Here is a 27,363-nt window from a genome sequence, read left to right as displayed (position 1 = left end):
CTTAGACCAATCTTCCCAGAGATACTCATATGGCTCACCCTCTCACTTTCTACAGATGGTTTTATTTAAGTTACCTTAGAGATAAGAGTCTTTCCTGCTTACCTCATCTAAAATGTTGCTCTTAGCCTGACTACCAGATCCATAGGTTGTACACTCCTTTGTTCCTGGATAATTACTGAGAACACAGAATTTGAGCAGAATAGCTGGGTTTGACTCATGTCTGCTACATTCTAGCTTTGTAACCTGATTGATTACTTAACTACTTTGCATCTGAGTTTCCTCCTCTGTACAATGTGGACAGTATCAGTGTAATACACTTTATGGTATTATTGTAAGGATGAATTGGCTTATGTATAAAGTACTTGAAATAGTATCTGATACATAGTAGTCCTTATTGTTTGCTCTTTTATCTTACTTATTTTTTTATCTCTCAACATAATACAAGATCCATAAGGCAGAGTGTTTTGTAAGTTTTATTCGCTGTTTATCCCTAGTGCCTAGGACAAGGCTTGGTACATTGAGGCCATTCAAGAAATGTATAGTGAGAGAGTGAAGAGAAATTTTAGTTATCATCTTACTTTCAGACTTGCCTCTCTCATGTTTGCCTGATGAACAGCTCATAGTTCTGAATAGTCTATGCTGATTCATTGATTGATCTGCAACTTAGATAAACTCGTGAGGTAAATGCTCTTTTTCTTTTCCTGTCTGTTGGTGGAGAAAATAAAGTGTGGAGAAAATCACGTCCTTTACACAAGGTGATGCAGGTAGTGAGCACAGAGCAAAGCGGGGTTAGCAAAGCAGACTGATAGCTGCAGAGGTCATGCTCTTACTGTTCTGTGTGTGCCACCTTCCAGGACATTACACCATGCTTCATTTTTTTTTTTTGCTTGTGCTTGCTTATCTGCAATGTCTGTTGTGACCTTCTCCCTTGTCCCCTATTCTTTAAATGTTCGTATTATCTCCATAGTAGCAGTGTCTGTTAGTAGGTATGCCTGAGATTAATTTGTGTCTCCCAGTTTAGCTTTTCCCTGGATTTCCTATTACCTGATTGCATTTTTTGTTAGCTCCATTTAGATATGTAAATAGCATCCCAAAATTCAGCAGACTAGTTGTAATCCCTTCCCTTTCAGCCATTTCCTTCAGTATTCCTAGGTTCAGTGAGGAACACTGTTTATCACTCCACTGCAGTTGGAAAGTTGGCATCACTCAGAATTTTCCCCTTTTAGTGAGCACAGCTAATAGGTAGCACACAGGAGTGTAATAGTCAAGAAAGATGGTTAAATTATTTTAAGAAATCCATGTGTATCAAATGCTAAGAGGCAGGCACAATTGGAGGGTAAAAGTTATAAATAAGAAGGGAGATCCCTCATGGGAAGAGGCTGCAGAGGTCAGGGTTCCGGCCAGAGGACTGCTGTAGAGAAGAGGTGCTCCGTCCTCTTAGTAGTTGAAAGGATAAGGAAGAGTGCGGACAATGAAGGACTTGTTTTCTTCCTGCCTTCAGTTTTCTCTATTTTCTCCCTGGCTGTTGGGGAAGATAAGGTAGAACAATGGGGACTTAGGTTTCAGAACTCTGCTTTAGGTTCAGGAAAGAACGCTAATCAAGTAGTCATGAAGAAGATGATAGGCAGAGGCAGGTGGATCTCTGTGAGTTTGAGGCCAGCCTGGTCTACAGAGCCAGTTCGAGGACAGCCAAGGCTACACAACTCTTTTTCAGTGACCTATACCATTATGGCACGAAAAGTAATCTCCTATGTGGCCTTTAGCCCCCAAAGACAAAATACTAGTTGTCTGCTGCTAAGTAGCAAATCACCATAGAACTCCTTGGCCTTAAACTTTACCTGGACCTGGCTAATGTGAGAGAGAACTGTGGAGAGTGGAGATAATCGCTGAGAATAACGGAAAATAATTATCCCAGAACTGAAAATAATCAATCTTTAGTTTGAATAGTGCCTGGAATACCAGGGTGTGATACTTAAATGTAGCTAGTGTTAAAATGAAAACTCTAAAATTTGAAAAGTGAAGTTGAATGCGAGAAAATGGGATTACACTGAAGCTGCAAAATGGCGACAGGTTTTGTATAGGAGGGTGGCACTTTCAGGACACGGAGGAGAAATTGCTTCTGTCTTTGAACTTAACACTCATACACTATAAAATGTACTGGGAATATAGTGAAAGTATTCCAGACAGCAAGGTGTTTTGTGTGGCATACTGTTTCTAGGAGTTTATTTAAGAATGTTCTTCAGAAAATCCTATGTAGACTAAGATGTAGGATTGAAGATATAATAGGTCTAACTATGGAGAGCAAGAAAAAAGAGATCTTCCAGTCAGTCACAGCTATGGAGGGTGCCTTGGTGCGGGAGAATTGTATGTATTCTGTCAATCATGTCTTAAATAAATGCTGATTGGCCTGGCAGGAAGTGTAGGCGGGAAAATCAGACAGAAAGTAAAAATGATGCAATGAGAACAGAATTCTGGGAAGGAGAATGTTGATTCCTCCCAGTCCTGCGCAGACCACCGAGGAAGCAGGATGTGACCTGCCAGCTGAAAAAGGTACTGAGCCATATGGCAAAAGTAGATCAGAATAATGGGTTAATATAAGCTACAAGAGCTAATAAGTACCCCGAGCTAATGGGCCAATCAGTTTTATAACTTATGGAGATCTCTGTGTGATTTTCTTTGGGGCTTGCTGGCTGTGGGGTACCAGGTGGGACAGAAACCCCAACAAGCAGGCCCTGTCCATGTAACAGTACCTAGAGCTGATCAGGCTGGAAGGGCAATGATATATGCCATTGTTGAGACGCTAGACAGTAATGAACACTAAAGATGATAAACACTAGGACGGTGACCAGAAAATCAAAAGAAAACCAAGAGCTATGGAAGAAAGCAACAATTAAGCAGATAAACCTCATGATACTTAAGTTTTTTGGTGGAGTGTGAGACAAGATGAGGGAGAGGGAAGATGCAGCAGTTCTGTACGAATCAAAGAAATTCAGACATAGGGGCTGGAGAGATGGCTCAGACGTTAAGAGCACTGGCTGCTCTTCCATAGGTCCTGAGTTAAATTCCCAGCAACCACATGGTGGTGACTCACAACCATCTATAAGGAGATCTAGTGCTCTCTTCGGGCAAGCAGGCAAACATACAGGCAGAACACTGTGTACATAATAAATAAATCTTTTTTTTTTAAAAAGAAATTCTGACATAACTGCAAAATTGTGACTGTAAAATTGATAGTAGTATTGTGCCTGCATTTTGACCCATTTGTTTCAGAATAGCTCCTCGCCATATGGAGCACGGCTGTGTCTACGCTTTGTACTAAACAGTGCCCATTGTGCACATCCGTTGCAACTCTTCTCTCCACTCATTCATTTCTGTATTGTTTAAGTATTTATATTCTTAGACTGTTATGCCTTTTGTGATCATAAAATATTAATGTTAGGAGTTTTTTAGCAAAAAAAAGTATAATTTACCATATAGCCCATCATTGTTTGACCACCATAAGATTCTTAAATGTGGACATACATGTTCTATATTGTTACCTATTAGAAATGTAGTCGCAGACGTATTCAGTGTAAAATTGAGTGAGCTATCATTTTATAAGCCTGTCTTTTCCTCCAACCATCTTCTATGATACTCAGTTAACTTTAAGATTCTCAAGCAAAGGAACTTTCCTTTACATATTTAGGTAGAAAGCAAGAGAACAGTTCTTAGCAGCATTAAGTTAATAGATCTTAGTTAAAGGTGATGGACATTTTATATTCAAGAACTTAGAAAGTGTAGCTCTAGAGATCAGAGAAGTGGTTCTCGTTAGGGACTGATGTGAACTCTGTTAGGCTGCTGTAAAGTTCTGTATTTAACTGTGTGGTTTTAGTGGTGTACATTGTGCTAAAAATTATCAACACATTTGCTTATGAGTTCAGGAAAAACAGTGAAATAAAATGACGTTTAAGGTATATGTGAAGTATAGGAGCATTCAATGTATTGCTTACGGTGTAAATGATAGCCCTTCCACCCATTTGTTTTCTACAGTAGAAGTTGATTTTGAGTTACATGAAATTACATCTGCTCAGGTAGTATATTTATGGATATGAAGTTAAAACTCAAAGCCTTTGCCCAGAGATAATCGTTAGTAATTCTTTTCAACGACTTTGTACCCTAACATTCTTTAATATATAATTTTTAGCAATGTCAGACTATAAATATTATTCTGAGCCTGCTCCTTTTTCACACTTAGCAGTGTAAAAATAGATACCCTTCAGTGTGAGATTACAGACATGTGGTTCTTTTTAATTATCATGTACTGTACTGTACTATATTTATACTCATTTTCTTTATCAACTTCAGGCTATGTTTAACTTTCTACAAGTGCAAACGATTCTGTAGTGGATGTTTTAACACCTGTATTTATGCTTTTTAGGTCATATTATAGAGTAATTCCAGAACTAGAGTCATATATTAAGTTTTGGTATCTACCTCCAGTCCTAACAGTTATGAATTATATTGTAAGCATTGGATAGTGTGCCTTTTAAAATGCTTGAGACATCTGAGGATATAGTACAGTGGTAGAATGTTTACCCTGCATATTGAAGGTCCCGGGTTCAATCGTTAGCAACACGGATGAATGGAAGATAGGTAGGTAGGTAGGTAGATAGATAGATAGATAGATAGATGATTCTCTTTCCTCCCCCCCCCCCCCCGCCACGCTTCTCTTTGTCTTTCACTCACTCACTTGTTGGGCTGTCAAGATGGCTCAGCAGCTAAGGGCACTTGCTGTGAATCCTGAAGATTGATCTTGATTGACCCATTGGTGTAAGGAGAGAATCACCCCATAATCACATGCTGTGGTATATATGTTCATTTATATACAAATAATGTAATAAAATCTAAACATATTATTGGGGACTTGCTAGATAGTAGTGGAATCTTGTTATTTTACTTGGCTTTTCTCTGGATGCTGGAGTTGAGTGTGTTTTCTTAGGTAGTGACTGAGTCTTGTTTCTTTTGTTAATTTTTGAGTTCTTCTTTCGTTTGCCTTATTTTTTTTTGCCAGAGGTCTTTACGTAGGGCATTGCCCTGTTTTCATCCCCTACATGCTGCGGTTACATTCTACTCAGTTTCTTCCTTTCAGGTTTATTTCTCTTGAGTTTAGTTTGTGTCCTAGGAAATTAAAACTTTTCCTTTATGACTCTTTCATTTTGTATTTAAGCGCATCTGCCTAGGAAATCCAGAAGTGTTCTTTATATTCTCTTCTGCTTTACTTACAGTTTTGTATCGTTAATAGTTCACAGGTATATTCTATGATCTGAAAAGATAAATTCTAGCATGCCATTTCCTGAAGCCAAATTGCAAGTTTTCCTTATAAGCTTCTGACTAGCATCCTCCCCTTCCTGTGGTATACTGTCTGACTGGCTGAAAGTTTATACATGGTGGTGTGTTTTTCTTTATGTACAGGGACAATGGGATTTTTGTGATTAAAATCCCACAATGTACAGCAAAACTGTACATTTACAAAAAAAGTGAGGTATCACAGTGTGTTTGCCTTGGTACTCTAGTTTAAAGGTGTGAGTGATAGGTAAGAATATACCTATGAAAAAGCAATGTGTACTAATAAGTGAAAAATATCAATGACAGAACTCAAAAGCTAATTATAATTAGAAAATATATTGCAACGTGATTCTTACTTTCCAAACAGGACTTTCCACTAGATGTTGTTGTCTAGATGTTTAGGAGTGAGTGTCTTTTGTTTAGTAGCAAATATAAGTGTCATTTAATGATGGCTGTGTATTTAAAGTCATTATTGTATAAAAGATAATTATTTTACTTCTACAGAAGTCTGGGGCAGGGAAACAATGTATAAACTGTATAATTTAAAATATCACTTACAGAGGAGAAAAAGATTTCCTAGAAAATTAGACACATATATAGGGAAGCCTAATGTGCTTCTACTTGACTAAGTAGAATATGTTGGAAGTAGGCATGGCAGTATGATTAATTAATCTGTTAAATATTATTGAAAACTATTATTTTAATTGTCTTTATCGTCCCTTTCTCCCACTTATGTCCTCTTTTCTCTTTTGCTACAGATCACACATCGGTTGGTGGTTTGGGAGATAGTTTTTATGAATACTTACTGAAAGCATGGCTGATGTCAGATAAGACAGACCATGAGGCAAGAAGGATGTATGATGATGCTGTTGAGGTGATTATTGCTTGAATATTTTCAAATAGTGACTATATGTATTGAATATTACATAGTGCTGAACAAATTAATGGTTTTATTGTAGGCATTTAGAAAATATATGTAATATACATAAACATGTTCATTCACCAAAGTTTGTATTTTAATAGAATATATCTACTTTAATTCTTATTTGTGACATTTTAATGAAAATTGAAGAGTGTAGTGAGTGTATATATAAAACATTGTTTAATTACAGTTAGTAAAACTACTGACTTTATCCTTACCTGCGAATGTTTCTTCTTTAAAGTGATGGCTTAAGAGATACAGAGATATATCTCTCTATACGGTGAGAGTCTTTGAGTAAAGACTTGTGATGGTGCCCACTTGTGTGGTGTTTCCCTGTGCCAGGCATTGTTCTGACCCACTTACATAGATGACTCCATTTGGTTATTGTCGTCACTTAAGACACAGTGCTCAAGTGCCTTGGTGAGGATCCCAGAGCTGAGAGTCTGGAACTGAGCCTGTCCTCTTCATCACTCTTTATATTGTTTGGTAAATCTATGACAGCTTAAAGGCCTGGAGTTAGTTCTACGAAATTTTACAAAAAAAAATTATAAGATAGAGAAATTTTAATCATTTTAATAAGTTACTGACTTTCTGATCTATTGGAAATCTGAATATTTTTGATGATTTTAATATAACACAGTCCTTCTGTTATAGTGATCTATTTTCAGCATTGTAGTTTTGTAAGTTTAAAGATCAAACCAAAGATCTTTATTACCCATTTTACATCCTTTACTTTGTTGGCAGCTGATTTCCTGCCGTTGTTTTGAGTGTGCTCTAGTGTGGGGTGAACCGTGATGCACAGTTCCTTGTTCACCAGCCCTGAGTTAAAGTTTACTTTAAACATTTCTAAAATTTTCTTTGGAGCCTTAAATTTGGAAAACTGCAAAATTTTATTTTCTCTGTGAAAATTTAAGCCTAGAAAAGTTATGATCTAAGAATTTTCTAAACTATTTTAGAATCATAGTGATGTTTGAAAATAGCTCTTAATCAGTTTCCCCAGCTTCTTAAAGAATAGAGAGTAATTTATCAGTGTCTGTACCCAGTACAAATAGCCCAAATATAATAGGTACTGTAGACACTTGAATGAATGTATTTTTGTAAAATTATGGCATTTATCACATATTAAATCATTTTTATTTTTTCGTATATTCTTAACCTAAAATGGTTTTTTACCTTTATTTTCAAAAGAAAAAAATATTTTTATTATTTTGAATTATCACTTTTAAAATAGTTTATGTTTTATATACTCATTACTTGTAATAGGTATGATTGTTTTGGAAGTTAATCATAAATATAAAAATATTTTCCATTACCATATACTATATGTACACAACTTTATGTATTTGTTTTTTCCATCCTATTTTTATTAGTTTTTACATTTAGAATGGGTTCTTACTATTTTTTAAATAATAATTGATCAAATTTCATTTCAAAATATGATCTCATCTATACAATTTTTGCGCTTTGTTATCTTCAGCAATACTCCTGTTAAGAGAGTGTTTTGAACTGTAAAATAACATTGAGTTCATAGAAGAAATAGAATTGGCTGAGTGTTTTAAGATTGCAATCTGAGTTCTATGTCACTTCTCAGATATTATGTTTAAAATGCTTCCATTCCCATCCTGCTCTTCTCTCTTCTACAGATTCCTGTAATCCTGATTTCTTCATCTTAGTGTTGTTATAGGTTTTAGATCAAATTTACATTCAGTCTTTTCATTTTTTAAGATAGTGTATTAAATATACATTTTAAAGGCCCTTTGGCATCCAGGCAACTATTGTAATACTAGTGGAAATGTGTAAACGTGATATGATTATCCCTAACTGCCATTCAACGGTTAGCATTTTATGTAAGACATTGTTATATTCTTTAGAGAGAAGAGTGCAGTAAAGTCGATCTCAGTCACCCTGAAGGTAGTTAAGGATGCAAAGCCCTGTCTTCACCTGCCCTTCCTTTAGTCCTAGTAAGTTCATAAGCATGTTTGGCTGTCTTATAGCATAGTAAGATTTGTGTTGTAAAGACCAGAAATGACAAAAACAATGTGAACATTATGCAAAAAGTTAAAACTCTCCAAATATGGTGGTATACACTCTTAACCCCAGTTCCCAGGAGGAGGCAGAGGCAGGAAGATGTCTATGAGTTTGAGGCTAGCCTATGCTTCATAAGACCCTGTCTCAAAAGCAAGCAAGCAAAAAAAAAAAAATTACAGCCAACTCTTTAGGCAATTATTATGTGTGTTGAAGCTGTGTTAATATCACTTGACTCATAAAGATAAGACTCTTAGCCTCTCCATTCAAAAGACTGATCTTTTAAATATATACATTTGGGAATATCATGGTTAAAAAATAACAACAAAAAAAAACTTGCAATCTGGTGATCATCCATATCATTTGATTATCAGCTTCTTATCATTGTGTTTATCAACCAGATCTAATTAGCTAAGAGCACTATCATTTATAAAATTATTTATTGAGTATGTGGAACATTATAACAGGCTTTCTGGAACATACAGTGATGAAGGCATAATCCCTACATTTCTGTAAAATACATTGTCATTACAGAGAATATAAGGTGTATTTTTTCCAGAGCTGCATGTTATTGAACATGTCAGAAAAGAGCCTAAAACCAAAATGTAAATTAATCCTTGAAAAAGTACATATCTTTTTTCAGAAAGAAAAGCTTGACCCTCTTAACAGTCTAAGGACATGGTCTAGGGGAGCAAAGCTCATAAAATTCTCATTATTAAAATGAAATGTGATTGTTATGCTCTACTTTTCTTGTATTTAAGTTTAGTGTAAAATATTTCCTTTGCTATCCCCATTATCTCTTTAGTAAAACTGACATTCTAGGAGAGTATCCTGATTTTGAGATTATCTCCTTTTATCCGTGACAAAACATCCAAATCAAATGACCTGACTTTGAGAAACCAGTTTTCTAAGGAGTTAAGGGATGTATATATTAAGTTTCAACTAGTTTTGAAAGCTTTCTCATGTGCAAGGTATATTATGCTTTTTAAAATTACTTTGCTAAGTGGCATAGCTACATGAAAAATTAACAGTTTTAACTATTTACTAAAACCTTATTTTATCTTTACTTATTCAATCTTTTCGGTTTTTGTTGTTTGGAATAGAAAATGAATTGATAGAACCTTTTGGATTATAACTTCTTAGGATGACCTCTGTTGATTAATTATTATAACTCTCATTTACCTCAAGAAGACAAGCTATATAAGTAATATCACACAGAGAAGCACTCAGAGGCCATACATATCTCTCCTCTCCTGCTTTGATTACAGTCGTGATTAGGATGTTGTTTCAGGTTTTATACGCTTTGATTACTCATTAAAATTTTACTTACAAACTGGGTTTGCAGTTTGTGAAAGTTACTCCTTTATAAAATATCATAATACCAAGACTTCGTGTTGGCCAAAAAGTCCAGACACTGTCCAGACACTCGAAGTTTGTGTTCTAGTTTCATTTCTGTTGCAGTGACATTATCGTACCAAAAATAACACAGGGAGGAGGAGATTTATTTGACTTATAATCTATGTTACAGCCCGTTGTTGTGTATGGGCAGGAACCTAAAGTATACTGCCAAGAGCAGAGTGGGCCCTTCCTAATGCCTGTGTGCTTTTGCTCAGCCAGCTCTCTTCTCTCTTCCACAGTCCAGGGCCAGCCTGTGAAAAGGTCCCCCATAGGCATAGACGAGACATGGCCTCAGACCAACCTGGATGATTCCTCACTAAGACTATCCCCTTTGGTGACTTTAGGTTATGTCAAATTGACAGTTAAAGCTAAGCAGAACAGTCAGTGTGTAAATTGTTTATCTTTTTCTCGAAGGCTATAGAAAAACATCTTATCAAGAAATCCCGAGGAGGTCTTGTCTTCATTGGAGAATGGAAGAATGGACACTTGGAAAGGAAGATGGGGCACTTGGCCTGCTTTGCTGGGGGAATGTTTGCACTTGGAGCAGATGGTTCCAGGAAGGACAAAGCTGGCCACTATCTAGAACTAGGGGCAGAAATTGCACGAACATGTCATGAGTCATATGACAGAACTGGTAAGAATATTAATAAGGCTATTTTAGTAACTTAGTCTAAAATAACCTCAGTTAAACATGTTTCCAGAAATTAGAAGGAAAATGTAGTATACTTGTACTGTTCACTTCAAAATACTGCACACTAAAATAGCAGATAATTTTTCTCAACTTTTGTTTTAATTCCAGGAATAGGTTTCATTTTTAAAATTTCTGAATTCTTGGGAGATTTTTGTTTGTTTTATTCTTTAATATTTAGAAACTAATTGTTGTAAGTACAAATGATATTTTTCTAATAAAATCCAAAACTGTTAGTTTTTATCACTGTGCCTCTACTCTTAAGAAAATAAAAGGAAGCTGGACGGTGGTAATGCACGCCTTTAATCCCAGCACTTGGGAGGCAGAGGCAGGCGATCTTTGTGAGTTCAAGACCAGCCTGGCCTACAAGAGCTAGTTCCCGGACAGGCTCCAAAGCTACAGAGAAACCCTGTTTCGGGGAAAAAAATGAAATAGAAAATAAAAGGAACCAAAATAGATTCCTCATCACCTCCAAAGTCCAGTTATTGTTTGACTGTCAGACAGATTGTCTTGGTTCACTAGTAATATTTATGTTTGCTTCAAGAAAATCCTCCAGCCGGGCGGTGGTGGCGCACGCCTTTAATCCCAGCACTCGGGAGGCAGAGGCAGGCGGATCTCTGTGAGTTTGAGGCCAGCCTGGTCTACAAGAGCTAGTTCCAGGACAGGAACCAAAAAGCTACGGAGAAACCCTGTCTCGAAAAAAAAAAAAAAAAAAAAAAAAGAAAGGAAGAAAATCCTCCAGCATTGCTTTGGGAAAATATATAATATTTTTTGATCTTCTGTGTTTTAGAGGTCAAGATGGTTTTTATTGTTGACAAAAATTGATTCAAAACACAGATACTTTATACATTCACGGATGGCTATTCACTATGTAGAAGGGCTTTTTATGGGTACAGTAGTGAAAGGGCGGGGGGCTGCAGAGCACTGGGTGAGACTTGCAGTTTAGTTTGGCTTTCCAAACATGATTTTCATTTTTTTTTTTTCTCTCTGAGACAGGGTTTTTCTGTAGTTTTGGAGCCAGTCCTGGAACTAGTTCTTGTAGACCAGGCTGGCCTTGAACTCATAGAAATCCGCTTGCCTCCACCTCCAGAGTGGTTACAAACACGTTTTCCTATGTGAAATAATTAGTGACCTGGAATCCTACAAACTTGTAATGCCTCTTTGTGGTTTTAGAAGTTGAATCGTTGCTTTTCTGTAGTAAATGAATTTCTGTTTCAGAGTTAATTTGTCATTAAGTACCATGATGCAGATATTGTAGGCTTGAATTTTGTCCTTGTTCGTAAGTCTGTTGAGTTATTTTTATATAGTAAGGGGTGGAATTTAAGGTGAAATTGATCCTTTAATTCTCTAGTTATCCAAATAAGTGGTTTTACTTTTTTTTTTAAAAAAAAAGAGCTCAAAAGAATATTAACATGTTATTCCAATGTAGTTTAATGATGGTATTAAGACAGTTAGTGACCTGATTTACAAATTAAATTATCATAATGATAATATGGAGTGTGAGTTATACACTTAAAATGTAGTTAACAGCTGAGTAAAGTTCTATTGTGCATCTGTGCCACATTTTATTTCTCTTTCAGCTGTTGGTGGACATCTCAGCTAGTTCCAGTTCCCTATGGTTGTGATAGAACAGCAGTGAACATGGATGTATAAATATCCTGTAGTACGATATAGAATCCTTTTGGTATACCAGGAGGAGTAGAGCTGGCTCATACAGTTGTTCTGCTTTTACTTTTTGAGGAACCACCTGTTGGTTAGTGGTTAGTTTTAATTATCAGTTTGACACAATCTAGAATCACCTGGAGAGAAAGTCTCAATGAAGACTTGTCTAGATTAGGTTGGCCTGTAGGCATGTCTTTGGAAGATTGTCTTGACCTATTCTAAAAGTTGGGAGCACCGTTTCCTGGGTTTGAACCCTGGATTATATAAAAGAAGAAAACAAGCTAGATGCATGCATACATGGGCTTAAGGGTTCCTCTTCCCCATAACCCCATAAGGTTCGTCCCTCCCTCCCTCCCTCCCTCCCTCCCTCCCTCCCTCCCTCCCATTCTTGTTTATTTTTGAGATTGACATTTAATTACATTTCACCCTTCCCTTTCCTCCCTCCAGACCCTCCACATGTGTCCCTCCCAACTCGCCTTCAAATTCATGGCCTTTTTTAAATTAATTGTTAATTTATACACATATGTATATTATACATATATATTCCTAAATATAACTTGTTCAGTCAATATAATGTTACTTGTTTATGTGTTTTTAGGGCTGACTGGCACTGGACATCCAGATGGTGTACCATCCCTAGGAAGGGCCACCTCTCCTGCTCCCAGCTTTACTCAGTTGCCTATAGTTTTTTTGTGCAGGGTTGAGACCTCACGGGCTTTTCCCCATCCAGTTTGGCATGTCTATTGGTGTCAGACTTGTTCAGCTCTCGCTTGGGCAGTCATGTTGATGTGACTTTACAGATGTAGCTTCTGATGCTACTAGGAGACACAATCTAACAGCTCCCCAGTCCTCTAGCTCTTACAGACTTCTGCCTCCTCTTTCTCAGTGAGCCCCAGATATGAGAGTACTTTGTAGATATATCCATTGGGAATGGGCTCCATGACTCTGCATTTTGATTGGCTGTGGTTTTCTGTAGTGGTTTCTGTGCAAACAGAGGTTTCCTTGATGAGGGGTGAAGACTACATTTACCTGTGGGTATAAGGACAGATGTTTACAGATTGTTGTTAGGGATTATACTGGTTGAGTAAATTAATGGTTGTAGATTCTCCTCCAGTAACCATGATTTCAGTAGCACCTAGTGATTGGCTAGGTTTCCAGTACAAGAAGGCATGGTACCCTTCTTGTTGAGTGGAGCTTAAGTGCAATTGGAGAGCATGTATTATGACCAGGGTATTCGTGCTTTTCCTTACGTGTAGTGTTACTGTGCCATGCTGGTTGTGTTTTCTTAACCATAACTATTCTGGCTAGGGTGAGACAGAGTCCCAAAGTGATGTCCTTAATTTCCATTTCCTTAATGGCTAAAAAATATTTGGCCATGTGTGTGCTTTCTTTTGAGATGTGTCTGCTCATTTTATTAGCCCATTTATCAATTATCAGTTTTAGGTTTGGGCTTTGTAGTTCTTTATATATGCTAGTTGTCAACCTCCTAGCTGAGGTATTACTGGCAGAGATTTTTCTCCATTCTGTTTGCTCTACTGATAGTTTGCCTTGCTGTGCAGAAACTTCTTAGTTTCATGTAGTCCTGTTTGTTTCCTCTTGGGACTATCTCCTGTACTATTGGAGTCCTGTTCAGAAAGTTCTTGTTTCTGTACTTGAAATTTCACATATATTCCCTGCTTTTCCACCAGCAATTTCAGGGGTTCAGGTTTGGAGTTAACACCTTTGGTGTTCTGGGATAAGTGAAAGTTGGGCTAAAGTTTATTTTTCTCTGGGTAGACATTCAGTTTTGCCAGCAGTGTTTGCTGTAATTTTCAGGAAAATGGGTGGATCTGGAAAGTAAGGTGACCCGGTCTCAGAAATATGAAAATCACATATTTTTGCTCATATGCAGATATAACTTTTAATGTTTGCATGTATGTAAGTAAGGGGTTGTGAGAGTGGGGAGAGATTAGGAAACTAGGTAGACAGGAGGGGAACAGGTGGTGATGAGGTCATGTGACATTTGTGACATGAATGTGGGATGGAGGGTACAAGGCAGGGAATATGAAAGAGGGTGGAATAGGGAAAAAATGTGGGAGAGAAACAACAAATTTTGTTTGAAAACACCATAATGGAACCCAATTTTTTTGTAAGCTAATAAAAATGTAAAAGTGAAACTAATATTAGTGAGACATTGAGGACTAGCATAAATATTAGTGAGACATTGAGGACTAGCATAAATATTTGCCAATGGGCAGTTAAGCTTTTGTCATGAAGATTTTGACTACAAATGGTTAGGTCTAAACACCAAATTTATTGTAGCAAGTATACTAAGAATAAGGCATGCCATAGTTACTAGAAATACTTATTCCCTTAAGCAGGGGCACCTTATATGCAGACTGCTATGCTAGATGTGTGCAGGTTAAATAGAGTGTCACGGCTCTGCCTTTGAGACTCCCATGGAATTCCAGAGGACTGGCAGGGACCTTTGTATTCCCGACAGTCGTGTTTCTGATAGCACTGTTGAACAGTCTCATATTTTGAGAGTCAGTTTTATTTAGCAAGTTGAACCTGTGGCCCTCTTTGTCATGGTATCCCCAGAAGCTCACTGTTTGATTTGTGCCTTGTACTTTTAAGTCTTTCACTGGTTTTAATTATCTTTGTTGTCAGCTTAGATCCCTGGATTAGAAAGTACAACCCTAGTTTTCATATATTTCAAGCTGGCTCGTTATTCTATACTCTACTGCATTTTCTTATGGCTCTAAGTTTCATTTAAAAATTTCATCTCAATGCTTATGGTGTTGGACTTTTAAAAAATAGTTTTGTTTATTTATTCTTAACAGAGTTTCATTATGTACCAAGAATGGTCTTGAATTCAGAGTCTGTTCCATATAGTACTAGAAATTACTAGCAAGAATAGTCAGACAAGAAAAAGAAATTAAAGGCATTCAGATCAGACAGGAAGAAGAAAAATCATCCTGATTTCCACATGGGGTGATATGTAAGTAGGAAATCCTAATGAAAACTGCACATACACACTCACAAAACCCTGCTAATCCAGTGCAGTGATAGGATACAAGTCAATGTACAAAAATCAGTTTTATTCTTTATGCTAATCAGTCTGTTGGAGGGAGCAATCAGGAAAAGAACCCTCTTTATGATAATGTAAAATGATAAAATAATTGGAGCTGGGGAGAGAGAGCTCTTTATTGTCCAGTCTTGAGGATCAGAGTTTCTAGCACCCACTTAAAAGCCAGACCTGGGCCTGGGTGTTTCTTTAACCCCAAGACTGACAAGTAGAGACAGAAGGATGACTGGGGCCTGGTGAAAGCAAGCCTTGCTGAAACACTGCAAGAGTCTACTTCAGAGGAACTCAACAAGGAGTGATGGAAGGGGATGCTTAATGCCTTCCTCTCCTTGCCTTTCACGTGCAGTGTCTGCACACTCACACCTGTGTGCATACGCCTCCATGCCCCCCTCCCACAATAATAACAATACTTTATGAATTGATTTAACCAAAGAGAAAAATTGTATGCTGAAAATTACAAAATATTGATGAAATGACTGAAGACACAAGTAAAGGGACGGGTAGTATCCGTGTTCATGGATTGCATTTGTTTCTAGGTACTGCTTAGCTCTTGATAGAATCAGAGATGCATATTGCACTGAGAGACACTTCGTGCCAGAGCATACAAATATTTATAATTCTGTTAGAAGGAAAATGTGGTTCTTTTGAAACTACTTTTGTAAAACAGTAACAATAAAAATAACCAAAGTTACTTCAGGACTGGGGTGTAGCTCAGCCTAATATGTGAGAGACTCTGAGTGCTGTGGGATAATGCTTTTGTATGAGGTAAAGATTTGTCACTCATATTAGTTTAATAAAATGCTGATTGACCAATAGCCAGGCAAGAAGTATAGGTGTGACGACCAGAGTAGGATAATTTTGGGAAGAGGAAAGGCTCAGTTTGCAGTCACTACCCAGATGCAGAGGAAGTAAGATGAAAATGCTACACTGAGGAAAGGTACTAAACCACATGGCTAAACATAGGTAAGAATTATGGGTTAGTTTAGGTTTTAAGAGCTAGTTAATAATAAGCCTGAGTTAACAGGCCAAACAGTTTATAAGTAATATAAATCTCTGTGTGTTTCTTTGGTACTGAATGGCTGCTGGACCAGACAAGATAGAAATGTCCATCTATATCTGTCTTTTTAATACCAAATAAATAAATAAAAATTAAAACAGTAGGAAGCCAAAAAAAAAAACCCCACAAAGGATAATGATTACTTCATACTTCTTCCTTTTAGAGAAAACAGTAGGTATTCTTTAAAACACACACATTATGTCGCCTTTTTTTTTTTTTGACACATTACAGCGTTAAAACTAGGTCCTGAGTCCTTCAAGTTTGATGGTGCAGTAGAAGCTGTGGCTGTGCGGCAAGCTGAGAAGTATTACATCCTCCGTCCAGAAGTAATCGAAACCTATTGGTATCTGTGGCGTTTCACCCACGACCCAAGATACAGGCAGTGGGGCTGGGAAGCAGCACTGGTAAGTACACTTACTTCTGTTGTCTCAGCTGATTGGGCAGGGCTGCCCCTGAACCATGTTATCCTCATCCCGGCTACTTGGTTTCAAGAAACGTACGTTTTCCTTTCTCTGGGGAAGAAACTGTTCTCAGTTTGTTTGTTGAGCAGTTCAAACGAGCCTTAGACTCCTGTCTGCTCTCTATCAGTATTTTCATAGCAGCATTCACTTGCTATTCTAGTAAGCAACTATCAGGTGTTATTTAAAAGGCAGTCTCCCAATGCTGTTACAGAATAAGCAATATTATTTTTATTATATCTTTTTAATGTTTAACCACTGAGGAAAAAAGCATTGTCATATTAACCCAGATTCATAGTCTGGGAAGATGATTCTTTTTCATTTTACCTTGCATTCTAATAATTCTTGTGTGGACCAGTAAATTGTTTTTAGAAATAGGTTAAAAGACAAAATGTGGCATACACACATAGAAGGAGAGAGAGAGAGAGTATTCAGAAGCAGGAATTTGTTATGGTTAGTAGTAAAGGAAGCAGTCCATTTACTCTTCAGTAGTCAACATTCACATTGAGTGTGGTAGTACCTGCTTTTATAATCCTAACCTTTAGAAGGCTAAGGTAGGAGCTGTCATAAGTATGAAACTAGACTAGGCTGCTAAGTGAGCCCAAAGCTTGCCTGGGCCTAAAATGTTCTGATATGACGATGAGCTAGTCTTTAAAACAAACAAAAACATTTATTTATTATTTGTATATATCCCATGAGTGTGCATTCCTCTGGAGGGCAGAAGAGGTGGCGGATCCTCTGGAACTGGAATTACAAGTGATTCTGGGCCCTCTGATGTAGGTGCTGGGAACAAAACAAACAAACAAACAAAAAAAACAAAAAAGAAGAAAAGAAAAAAGGGAAAGAACTTAGTTAAGCACTTTTTGTTGTTAGCTAGCTTTCCGGTAGAAAAGAAGGCCAGGAGAGTAGGAGAGTAGGGCAGGAAGACGTCGCAGCAGCAGTGGTGAGGGAAGTACTGCGCCTTCATTGCACAGTGCTCGGTGTTAGACAGAGGAGCTGAAGAAAGAGCCTCGAGTGCTTTCGGCTTTTCCTGAACAGTCCAGCCCTGAAGTGTGCCATCTGCACCAGCAAGATATTCGGTGGCTTTAACTTAAAAGTAGAGTTGTAAGTAGATTGTTTTTGATTTAATACATTTGATTTATGCATGTTCAAGGACACACGAAAAAATATACAATAAGTATTTTAAATTCTAGTCAAGTATTAGAACACAATAGTTAAGAGAGAACGAATTGCTCAGCTCAATTTCTCCATCTGAAAAGTAGAGCTGTTAACCTCCTAGGATTATGAAATTTAAATGCCAGAGCATATGAAGCTCTTCAAATGGCCTTCAGCAGATTGTTAACTCCTAAATAGTAGTCATTATTGTCTAGGCTTGTAGGTGTGCATTTCCTGCTACTTCTCACCACCTATGGTGCCTAACTAATTAGACTTGGGGATACAGTGTCTCAGAATAGAGTATGGTTACAATAAATATCTCCTGTTACCACTATTGTTTAAAGCTCCTAAATTTTTAGGATATTTGAATGGGTATATGTTCTTAGAAGTGGTCATTGAAATTTATTGTGTGTGTGTGTGTGTGTGTGTGTGTGTGTGTACTCATGCATGTGTATGTGGAGTTCAGATGTGTACCATTGCACTCTGCTTTTTTCATGAATTCTGGAGAGCTGAATTCAGGTCCTCACTTTCCAGGACAAGTGCTTTATTAGCCATTTCCTCTACTCCTATTACAAGCTAGCTTCTATCTTTGTGCCAGACAACTCCCTAATTCAGAAAGAATAGGTCAAATTTGACATTTAAGTCAGGAAAACATAAGCTTATTGTAGAGAGATTATAGTATTAGGGAAAGACATCCCATTGCAAATTGTTTTTCCAGTATGAGAATATTTCTATTCAATAACACTATGCTTAGACTTAATATATTATCAGTTTGATCAATTTTCTTACAGATTTATATAAGCGTTTGTTTTTCTTTTTGATAGAGACAGGGTCTCACTATATAGCCCTGACTGTCCTAGAACTCACTTTGTAGAAGACCAGGCTGGCTTCGAACTCAACAGAGGTCCATATGTCTGCTTCCCAGCAAGGCCATTATGCCTATCCTTTCTATGAACTTTTGAATGCAATCTTTCAGTTTGTCCTTCAGAATTGAATTCCACAGAATTAATTGTCCTCTCTGCTTTCCTTCACAGGCTATTGAAAAGTATTGCCGAGTCAGTGGTGGGTTTTCCGGAGTCAAGGATGTGTACTCCCTCACTCCGACACACGATGACGTGCAGCAGAGCTTCTTTCTTGCTGAGACATTAAAGTAAGCATATACGCAAAAGTGTTTTTAAGTAAGATATAAGAAGATAAAAACTGTTTCTGTTACTATAATGTTGCTATTCAGGAATATATTGGGTAATGTTGAAATTAAATTAATCATAACATTCAACTCAAATAATTAGTTCTTTATGGTGACAACTTTTAAAATCTTGTCCTTCTGAAATGTAGTGTTCTCTGTAATCACGCTTTAGCAGGAGCACACCAGAGCCACTTTGTCCCCATGTGACTGTAGCATAGTATTCATTGGTCCTCTGCCCCTTCCTCTTCCTCTCTAGGCTCTGGTTGCTACTGTTATCCCCCTATTTGGTCACCCTTCTTACATTTCACATATGAACGAGATCATACAGTTACTTGTTTTTCTGTGCCGGCATCTTTCCCTGGACATAATAATTTTTAGATCCACCCAGGCTGATAGAAATAACAAATTTTCATCATTTTTAATGGATGAATAATATTCCACTGTAGATATGTGCCACATATTTATCTGTTCATTAACACTTTTGTAGAGTAGTGTTGCTGTATAATTGCTAAATAATCAAATTGTGACTATATGTTACATGTAGTTTTTATGTAGTTGGGTTGGTAAATATTAAGCCCTGTCTCTAAGAATGACTGTAAGGTATTTTATAGCTATTTTATCAAATAAATGTTCTCTTCTGGTGGTGCAGATCTCTAACCCTAAAACTCTAGAGATAAGATGTAACAGGCTTTTTCTTTTGAGCTACCAACCAGCTCATGACTTCTCATTAGTTATGAATACTCAGACTAGCTTAGGCTTTTTTCTGGCTAGCTCTCTTTACCTTAAACTAACCTGTTTCTCTCTGTCTACATTCTGCCTCTGGGCTCTTTAGCTTTCTCTCCTTCTCTATATCATGCTTTCAATGCTTCTCACATCTGGCTGGTCGCTGCCTGGAATTGGCTCTAGCCATGTCCCTCTTTTTCCCTCCTTCTCTCCTTCTCTCTTCTCTCCTTTCTCCTACTTATTCTCACTGCCCACCAGCCTGTCTATCCTCCCTCTCCTGCCTAGCAATTGTCCATTCAGCTTTTTATTGGACCAGTCAGGTACCTTAGGTAGGCAAGGTGAAACAAATGCAGCACATTATTAGAGAATTAAACAAATGCAGGACAAACAAATATAACACATCTTAACATTGTTGTTAACAAACGCAGCAAAAACAAATGTAACTCATCTTTGCCTAGTAAAGTTAATATTCTACAATAAGAAAACCTGAGCATTGCCAACCCAGGGCCATCCTGAGCTATATACGCATGTAACATATATAACAAGACTCTGGCTCAAAAACTAATAATAATAAATCAGAGGATGGGGTGGTTAGTATCTTTATGTGAGATATTGTGTTCCTGCCCTTTTATGTACTTTATAATCACTTAGAAAACTTCTTTTTTAAAAATTTTTTTTTTATTGAGAAAAGGAAAAACGTTTCTGCCTCCTCCCACCCTTCTCCCTCCCCCCCCATTCCTTTCCCCCTCCCTCTCCAGTCCAAAGAGCAGTCAGAGTTCCCTGCCCTGTGAAAGTCCAAGGTCCTCCCCCCTCTGTCCATGTCTAGGAAGGTGAACATCCAAACTGGGTAGGCTCCCACAAAGCCAGAACATGAAGTAGGATCAAAACTCCATGCCATTGTCCTTGGCTTCTCATCAGCCCTCATTGTTCGCCATGTTCAGAGAGTCCGGTTTTATCCCATGCTTTTTCAGTCACAGTCCAGCTGGCCTTGGTGAGCTCCCAATAGATCAGCCCCACTGTCTCAGTGGGTGGGTGCACCCCTCGTGGTCCTGACTTCCTTGCTCATGTTCTCCCTCCTTCTGCTCCTCATTGGGACCTTGGGAGCTCAGTCCAGTGCTCCAGTGTGGGTCTCTGTCTCTATCTCCATCCATCACCAGATAAAGGTTCTATGGTGATATGCAAGATATTCGTCAGTATTGCTATAGGATAGGGTCATTTCAGGTTCCCTATCCTCAGCCGCCCAAGGAACTAACTGGGGACATCGCCTTGGGCTCCTGGGAGCCACTCTAGGTTCAAGTCTCTTGCCAACCCTAAGATGGCTCCCTTAACTAAGAATTGTGCTTCCGTGCTCCCCTATCCAACCTGCCTTTATCCCAATCATCCTGTTTCCCCAAGTTCCCCCCGTCCTCCCCTTTTCACTTTTCTCTCCCCATCTCCCCTTACCCCCATCCCACCCCACCCCCAAGATCCCAATTTTCTCCCCGGCAATTTTGTCTACTTCCCATAGCCAAGAGGATAACTATATGTTTTTCCTTGTGTTCACCTTCTTATTAAGCTTCTTTAGGTTCACCAATTATACACTCTGTGACCTTTATTTATGGCTAGAAACCGATTATGAGTGAGTACATCCCATGTTCATCTTTTTGGGTCTGGGTAACCTCACTCAGGATAGTGTTTTCTATTTCCATCCATTTGCATGCAAAATTCGAGAAGTCATTGTTTTTTACTGCAGCGTAGTACTCTAATGTGTATATATTCCACACTTTCTTCATCCATTCTTCCATTGAAGGGCGTCTAGGTTGTTTCCAGGTTCTGGCTATTACAAATAATACTGCTATGAACATAGTTGAACAAATGCTCTTGTCATATGATAGGGTATATTCCCAGGAGTGGTATTGCTGGGTCCAGGGGTAGGTTGATCCCGAATTTCCTGAGAAACCGAAACACTGATTTCCAAAGTGGTTGCACAAGATTGCATTCCTACCAGCAATGGATGAGGGTACCCCTTCCTCCACAGCCTCTCCAGCAAAGGCTATCATTGGTGTTTTTGATTTTAGCCATTCTGACAGGTGTAAGATGATATCTCAAAGTTGTTTTGATTTGCATTTCCCTGATCGCTAAGGAGGTTGAGCATGACCTTAAGTGTCTTTTGGCCATTTGAACTTCTTCTGTTGAGAATTCTCTGTTCAGTTCAGTGCCCTATTTTTTAATTGGGTTAATTAGCATTTTAAAGTCTAGTTTCTTGAGTTCTCTATATCTTTTGGAGATCAGACCTTTGTCTGTTGCGGGGTTGGTGAAGATCTTCTCCCAGTCAGTAGGTTGCCTTTTTGTCTTAGTGACAGTGTCCTTTGCTCTACAGAAGCTTCTCAGTTTCAGTAGGTCCCATTTATTCAGTGTTGCCCTTAATGTCTGTGCTGCTGGGGTTATACATAGGAAGCGATCTCCTGTGCCCATCTGTTGTAGGGTACTTCCCACTTTCTCTTCTATCAGGTTCAGTGTGTTCAGACTGATATTGAGGTCTTAGATCCATTTGGACTTAAGTTTTGTTCATGGTGATAGATATGGGTCTATTTTCATTTTTCTACAGGTTGACATCCAGTTGTGCCAGCACCATTTGTTGAGGATGCTTTCTTTCTTCCATTGTATACTTTTAGCTCCTTTATGGAAAATGAGGTGATCATAGGTTTGTGGGTTAAAATTCAGGTCTTCTATATGATTACATTGGTTGACTTCTCTGTTTTTATGCCAGTACCACACTGATTTCATTACTGTAGCTCTGTAATAGTGTTTGAAGTCAGGGATAGTAATGCCTCCAGAAGATCCTTTATTGTATAGAATTGTTTTGGCTATCCTGGGTTTTTTGTTTTTCCATATAAAGTTGATTATTGTCCTCTCAAGATCTGTGAAGAATTTTGATGGAACCTTGATGGGGATTGCATTGAATCTATAAATTGCCTTTGGTAGAATTGCCATTTTTACCTTGTTGATCCTCCCAATCCAAGAGCAAGGGAGGTCCTTCCATTTTCTGGTATCCTCTTCAATTTCTTTCTTCAATGCCTTAAAGTTCTTGTCAAATAGATCTTTCACTTCCTTGGTTAGAGTTACCCCAAGATATTTTATGCTGTTTGTGGCTATCGTGAAAGGTGAAGCTTCTCTGATTTCCCTCTCTGCTTCCATATCCCTTGTGTATAAGAGGGCAACTGATTTTTTGGAGTTGATCTTATATCCTGCCATATTACTAAAGGTGTTTATCAGCTGTAAAAGTTCTTTGGTGGAATTTTGGTTGGTTATGTACACTATCATATCATCTGCAAATAACAAAAGTTTAACTTCTTCCTTTCCAATTCGATTCCCCTTGATCCCCTTATGTTGTCTTTTATTGCTATTGCTAGAACTTCAAGCACTATATTGAAGAGGTAGGGCGAGAGTGGACAGCCTTGTTGTGTTCCTGATTTTAGTGGGATGGCTTTGAGTTTCTCTCCATTTAATTTGATATTAGCTATCGGCTTGCTGTATATAGCTTTTATTATATTTAGGTATGACCCTTGTATCCCTAATCTCTCCAAGACTTTTATCATAAAGGGATGTTGAATTTTGTCAAATGCTTTTTTAGCATATAATGAAATGATCATATGGTTTTTTTCTTTCAGTTTATTTATACGATGGATTACATTGATAGATTTGCGTATGTTGAACCAGCCCTGCATCTCTGGGATGAAGCCTACTTGATCATAATGGATAATTTTTCTAATGTGTTCTTGGATTCAGTTTGCCAGTATTTTGTTGAGGATTTTTGCGTCGATGTTCATGAGTGAGACTGGCCTGTAATTCTCTTTCCTAGTTGAGTTTTCGTGTGGTTTTGGTATCAGAGTAACTGTAGCTTCATAAAAGGAATTTGGTAATGACTCTTCTGTTTCTATATTGTGAAATACATTAAGGAGTATAGGCATTAGGTCTTCTTGGAAGTTCTGGTAGAATTCCGCATGAAACCATGTGGTCCTGGGCTTTTTTTAGTAGGGAGGTTTTTGAAAACCTCTTCTAATTCTTCGCGACTAACAGGTCGATTTAGATTGTTCACCTGGTCCTTGTTTAACTTTGGTATATGGTATTTATCTAAATAAGTTTCCATTTCTTTTACATTTTCCAGTTTTGTGACATACAGGCTTTTGTAGTAAGATCTAATGATTCTCTGAACTTCCTCTGTGTCTGTGGTTATGTCCCCCTTTTCATTTCTGATCTTATTAATATTCTCTCTCTGCTGTTTGATTAGTTTGGATAGGGGTTTATCAATCTTGTTGATTTTCTCCAGGAACCAGCTTTTTGTTTCATTGATTCTTTGGATTGTTTTCTGTGTTTCTATTTTGTTGATTTCAGCCCTCAGTTGGATTATTTCCAGTCTTCTACTCCTCCTAGGTGAGTCTGCTTCTTTTTTTTCCTAGAGCTTTCAGGTGGGCTGTTAAGTCTCCAATATGTGCTTTCTCTATTTTCTTTAAGTGGGCACTTAGTGCTATGAACTTTCCTCTTAGAACTGCTTTCATAGTGTCCCATAAGTTTGAGTATGTTGTTTCTTTATTTTCATTAAATTCAAGGAAGACTTTAATTTCTTTCTTTATTTCTTCCTTAATCCAGGTATGGTTCAGTAGTTGACTGTTCAGTTTCCATGAGTTTGTAGGCTTTCTGGGGGTAGCATTGTTGTTGAATTCTAACTTTAATCCATGGTGATCTGATAAGACACAGGTGGTTACTAATATTTTTTTGTAACTGTGGAAGTTTGCTTTGTTACCGAGTATGTGGTCAATTTTCGGTAAGGTTCCATGAGCTGCAGAGAATAAGGTATATTCTTTCCTATTTGGGTGGAATATTCTTTAGATGTCTGTTAAGTCCAATTGATTCATTACCTCCATTAGTTCTCTAATTTCTCTGTTAGGTTTCTGTCTGATTGACCTGTCCATTGGTGAGAGAGGAGTGTTGAAGTCTCCTACTATTAGTGTGTGCAGTTTGATGGCTACCTTGAGTTTTAGTAATGTTTCTTTTACATACGTGGGTGCTTTTATAATAGGGGCATAGATATTCAGGATTGAGACTTCATCCTGATGAATTGTTCCTGTTATGAGTATAAAATGTCCCTCTCCATCTCTTCTGATTGATTTAAGTTTGAAGTCAACTTTGTTAGAAATTAGTATGGCCACACCTGCTTGTTCCTTAGGTCAATTTGCTTGATAAGCCTTTTCCCAGCCCTTTACTCTGAGTAGGTGCCTGTTTTTGTGGTTGAGGTGTGTTTCTTGTAAACAGCAGAATGTTGGATCCTGTTTTCTTATCCAATCTCTTAGCCTGTGCCTTTTTATAGGTGAGTTGAGCCCATTGACATTAAGTGATATAAATTACCAGTGGTTGTTAACTCCAGTCACTTTTTTAGTAGTAGAGTTTGTGTGTTTCCCTTCTTTGAGTTGCGCTGGTGAAGGGTCTTTAGATGTCTAAGTTTTTGTGGTCATTGTTGGACTCCTTGGTTAGTGATTTTCCTTCTATTACTTTCTGTAAGGCTGGATTTGTGGCTACGTATTGTTTAAATTTGTTTTTATCCTGGAAAATTTTGTTTTCTCCATTTATAGTGAATGAAAGCTTGGCTGGGTATAGTAGTCTGGGCTTGCATCCATGGTCTCTTAGTTTTTGCAGTACATCTATCCAGGACCTTCTGGCTTTCATGGTTTCCATAGAGAAGTCAGGTGTAGGTCTGATAGGTTTACCTTTATAAGTAACTTGGCCTTTTTCCTTTGCGGCTCTAAATATTCTTTCTTTATTCTGTATGCTTTGTGTTTTGATTATTATATGGGGAGGGGATATTTTTTTTTGATCCAGCCTATTCGGTGTTCTGTATGCTTCTTGAAACTTCATAGGTACATCTTTCTTTAGGTTGGGAAAGTTTTCTTCTATTATTTTATTAAATATATTTTCTGGACCGTTGAGCTGCACTTCTTCTCCTTCTTCTACTCCAATTATTCTTAGGTTTGGTCTTTTTATTGTGTCCCGTATTTCCTGAATGTTTTGTTATGAGAGTTTGTTGGACTTGCTGTTTTCTTTGATCAGTGCGTTTATTTTCTCCATGTTATCTTCAGAATCTGAGATTCTTTCTTCTATCTCTTGTATTCTGCTGGTTATGCTTGTTTCTGTAGTCTCTATTCGTTTACCTAGATTTTCCATATCTAGCCAGCCCTCTGTTTGTGTTTTCTTCTTTGCCTCCATTTCAGTTTTCAAGTCTTGAACTGTTTCCATTATCTCTTTGATTGTTTCCCTTGGTTTCCTAGGGTATCATTCACTGATTTATTCAATTCTTCAAACTTTCTGTTATACTTCTCATCCATTTCTATAAGGGCATTTTTTACATGCTGTTTAAGGGCGCCAATCACTTTCATAAAGTCAATTTTTTTCTACTTCTTCTTGATTAAGGTGTTCCTGTCCTCCTGTTGTGAGGTTGTTGGATTCTGGTGGTTTCATGTTGTTCTTCAGATTGTTGGGTGAATTCTTGCATTGGCGCCTGCCCATCTCTTCCTCCGAATGCTTCCCTATGTATCTTCTTTTATAGGATCAGGTCTCCTTGCCTACTGATGTACCTTCCCAGTGATGGCACTCCCCAGTCATGGCTCTCCTGGTGCCAAGATCAGATCTCTGTGCTGGTTGGGTAGCTCATAAACAAAGCGCCTACCTTGCTTGCTGCAGGCAGGCTATTGAAACATAGGAGCTCCTGCCCGCTAGGTTGCCCTCAGGCTTTGGCCCCAGCACCAAAGAGGGAAGGGAGGCCGAAAGGGGGGAGGGTTCTGTTTGCAAGCTGGGTGGGATAGGAAGAGAGAAGCAGTATGCTGGGAGTATAGGCCCAGCAGGAAGCCCAGGAAGTATAGGGAGGATGAAGAATGTCTGAGTTCCCTGTCCCTGGCTCACTTAGAAAACTTCTTAAAGCATAGATACAATGGTCCATAACTACAAAGTTTTTGTAGGCTGAGGTAGAGCCAGGCAGTATGATGGTCTTCTTTGGACCCTGCTGAGTTCAGAATACATCTCTTAGGAATGATCATATATGTTTCAATGGTACCAAATGATAATGTAGCTATCATCAGCCATTCTTTCCATAAGGTTTTATGTAAAGATACATGTAAACAAAAAAAGACAGTTTGGAGCTTATACTCAAAAGCCCAGGTGGAGCTCTGTAAATAGGCCTGGAGTAGGGGTGGGGGTTATTAATTACATATGTGTGCTTTCTTAAAGGCATGGAAAACAATTATGTCTTTATATCACCAGTAGCTAAATTTCATGTTTATGTTTCTTGTATATTACACATGGATGACTTGAAAACACGTCATTTGCCTAGCACATGTTTACTGCCCGTCACCACTCAGCCACTAGGATGCACAAAGCACATATGTCCTGGTGTACTCTGATGTAAATAGGGTTCACTTACAATAGAGTGGAACAGTGGGTTATCATATTCATCCATATTGAATTTTTCTTTTATGAATACTAGTCTTAATGTTTTCCAATGTTTTTTAGTCTCTAAGTTAGTGCTGTTTCTGCTTTTCCTTTTAATACGTCAGTATGCTGGGTGCTTCTCCTTTCTTGTTGCTTCATTCTACTCCTTTCCACGTCTTCATTATTCCAGATAGCTCAGAACATCTGCCCTGGCCATGAGTTTCCCACCTCCGGGTCTT

At 38.0% G+C, this 27,363-nt stretch overlaps 1 protein-coding gene across 1 annotated transcript in view; it reads left to right on the top strand.

Annotated features, from left to right (window-relative positions):
* The window catches only part of Man1a2 (mannosidase alpha class 1A member 2), a 135,467-nt gene that overhangs the window by 76,685 nt on the left and 31,419 nt on the right, over nt 1-27,363 (top strand). Inside the window, exons 9-12 of the mRNA XM_041638298.1 lie at nt 6,084-6,199; nt 10,085-10,304; nt 16,376-16,548; nt 18,792-18,907. Coding sequence (XP_041494232.1) covers nt 6,084-6,199; nt 10,085-10,304; nt 16,376-16,548; nt 18,792-18,907 — 625 coding nt within the window. The remainder of the gene's footprint in view (nt 1-6,083; nt 6,200-10,084; nt 10,305-16,375; nt 16,549-18,791; nt 18,908-27,363) is intronic.

This window comes from Microtus oregoni, unplaced genomic scaffold (genome assembly GCF_018167655.1).
Source record: "Microtus oregoni isolate MIOR12 unplaced genomic scaffold, Mior012 000054F_ref0000373, whole genome shotgun sequence".
Classification (NCBI taxonomy): Eukaryota; Metazoa; Chordata; class Mammalia; order Rodentia; family Cricetidae; genus Microtus; species Microtus oregoni.
The sequence above is the reverse complement of the archived record's forward strand: the minus strand, read 5'-3'. Positions and strand labels throughout refer to the sequence as shown.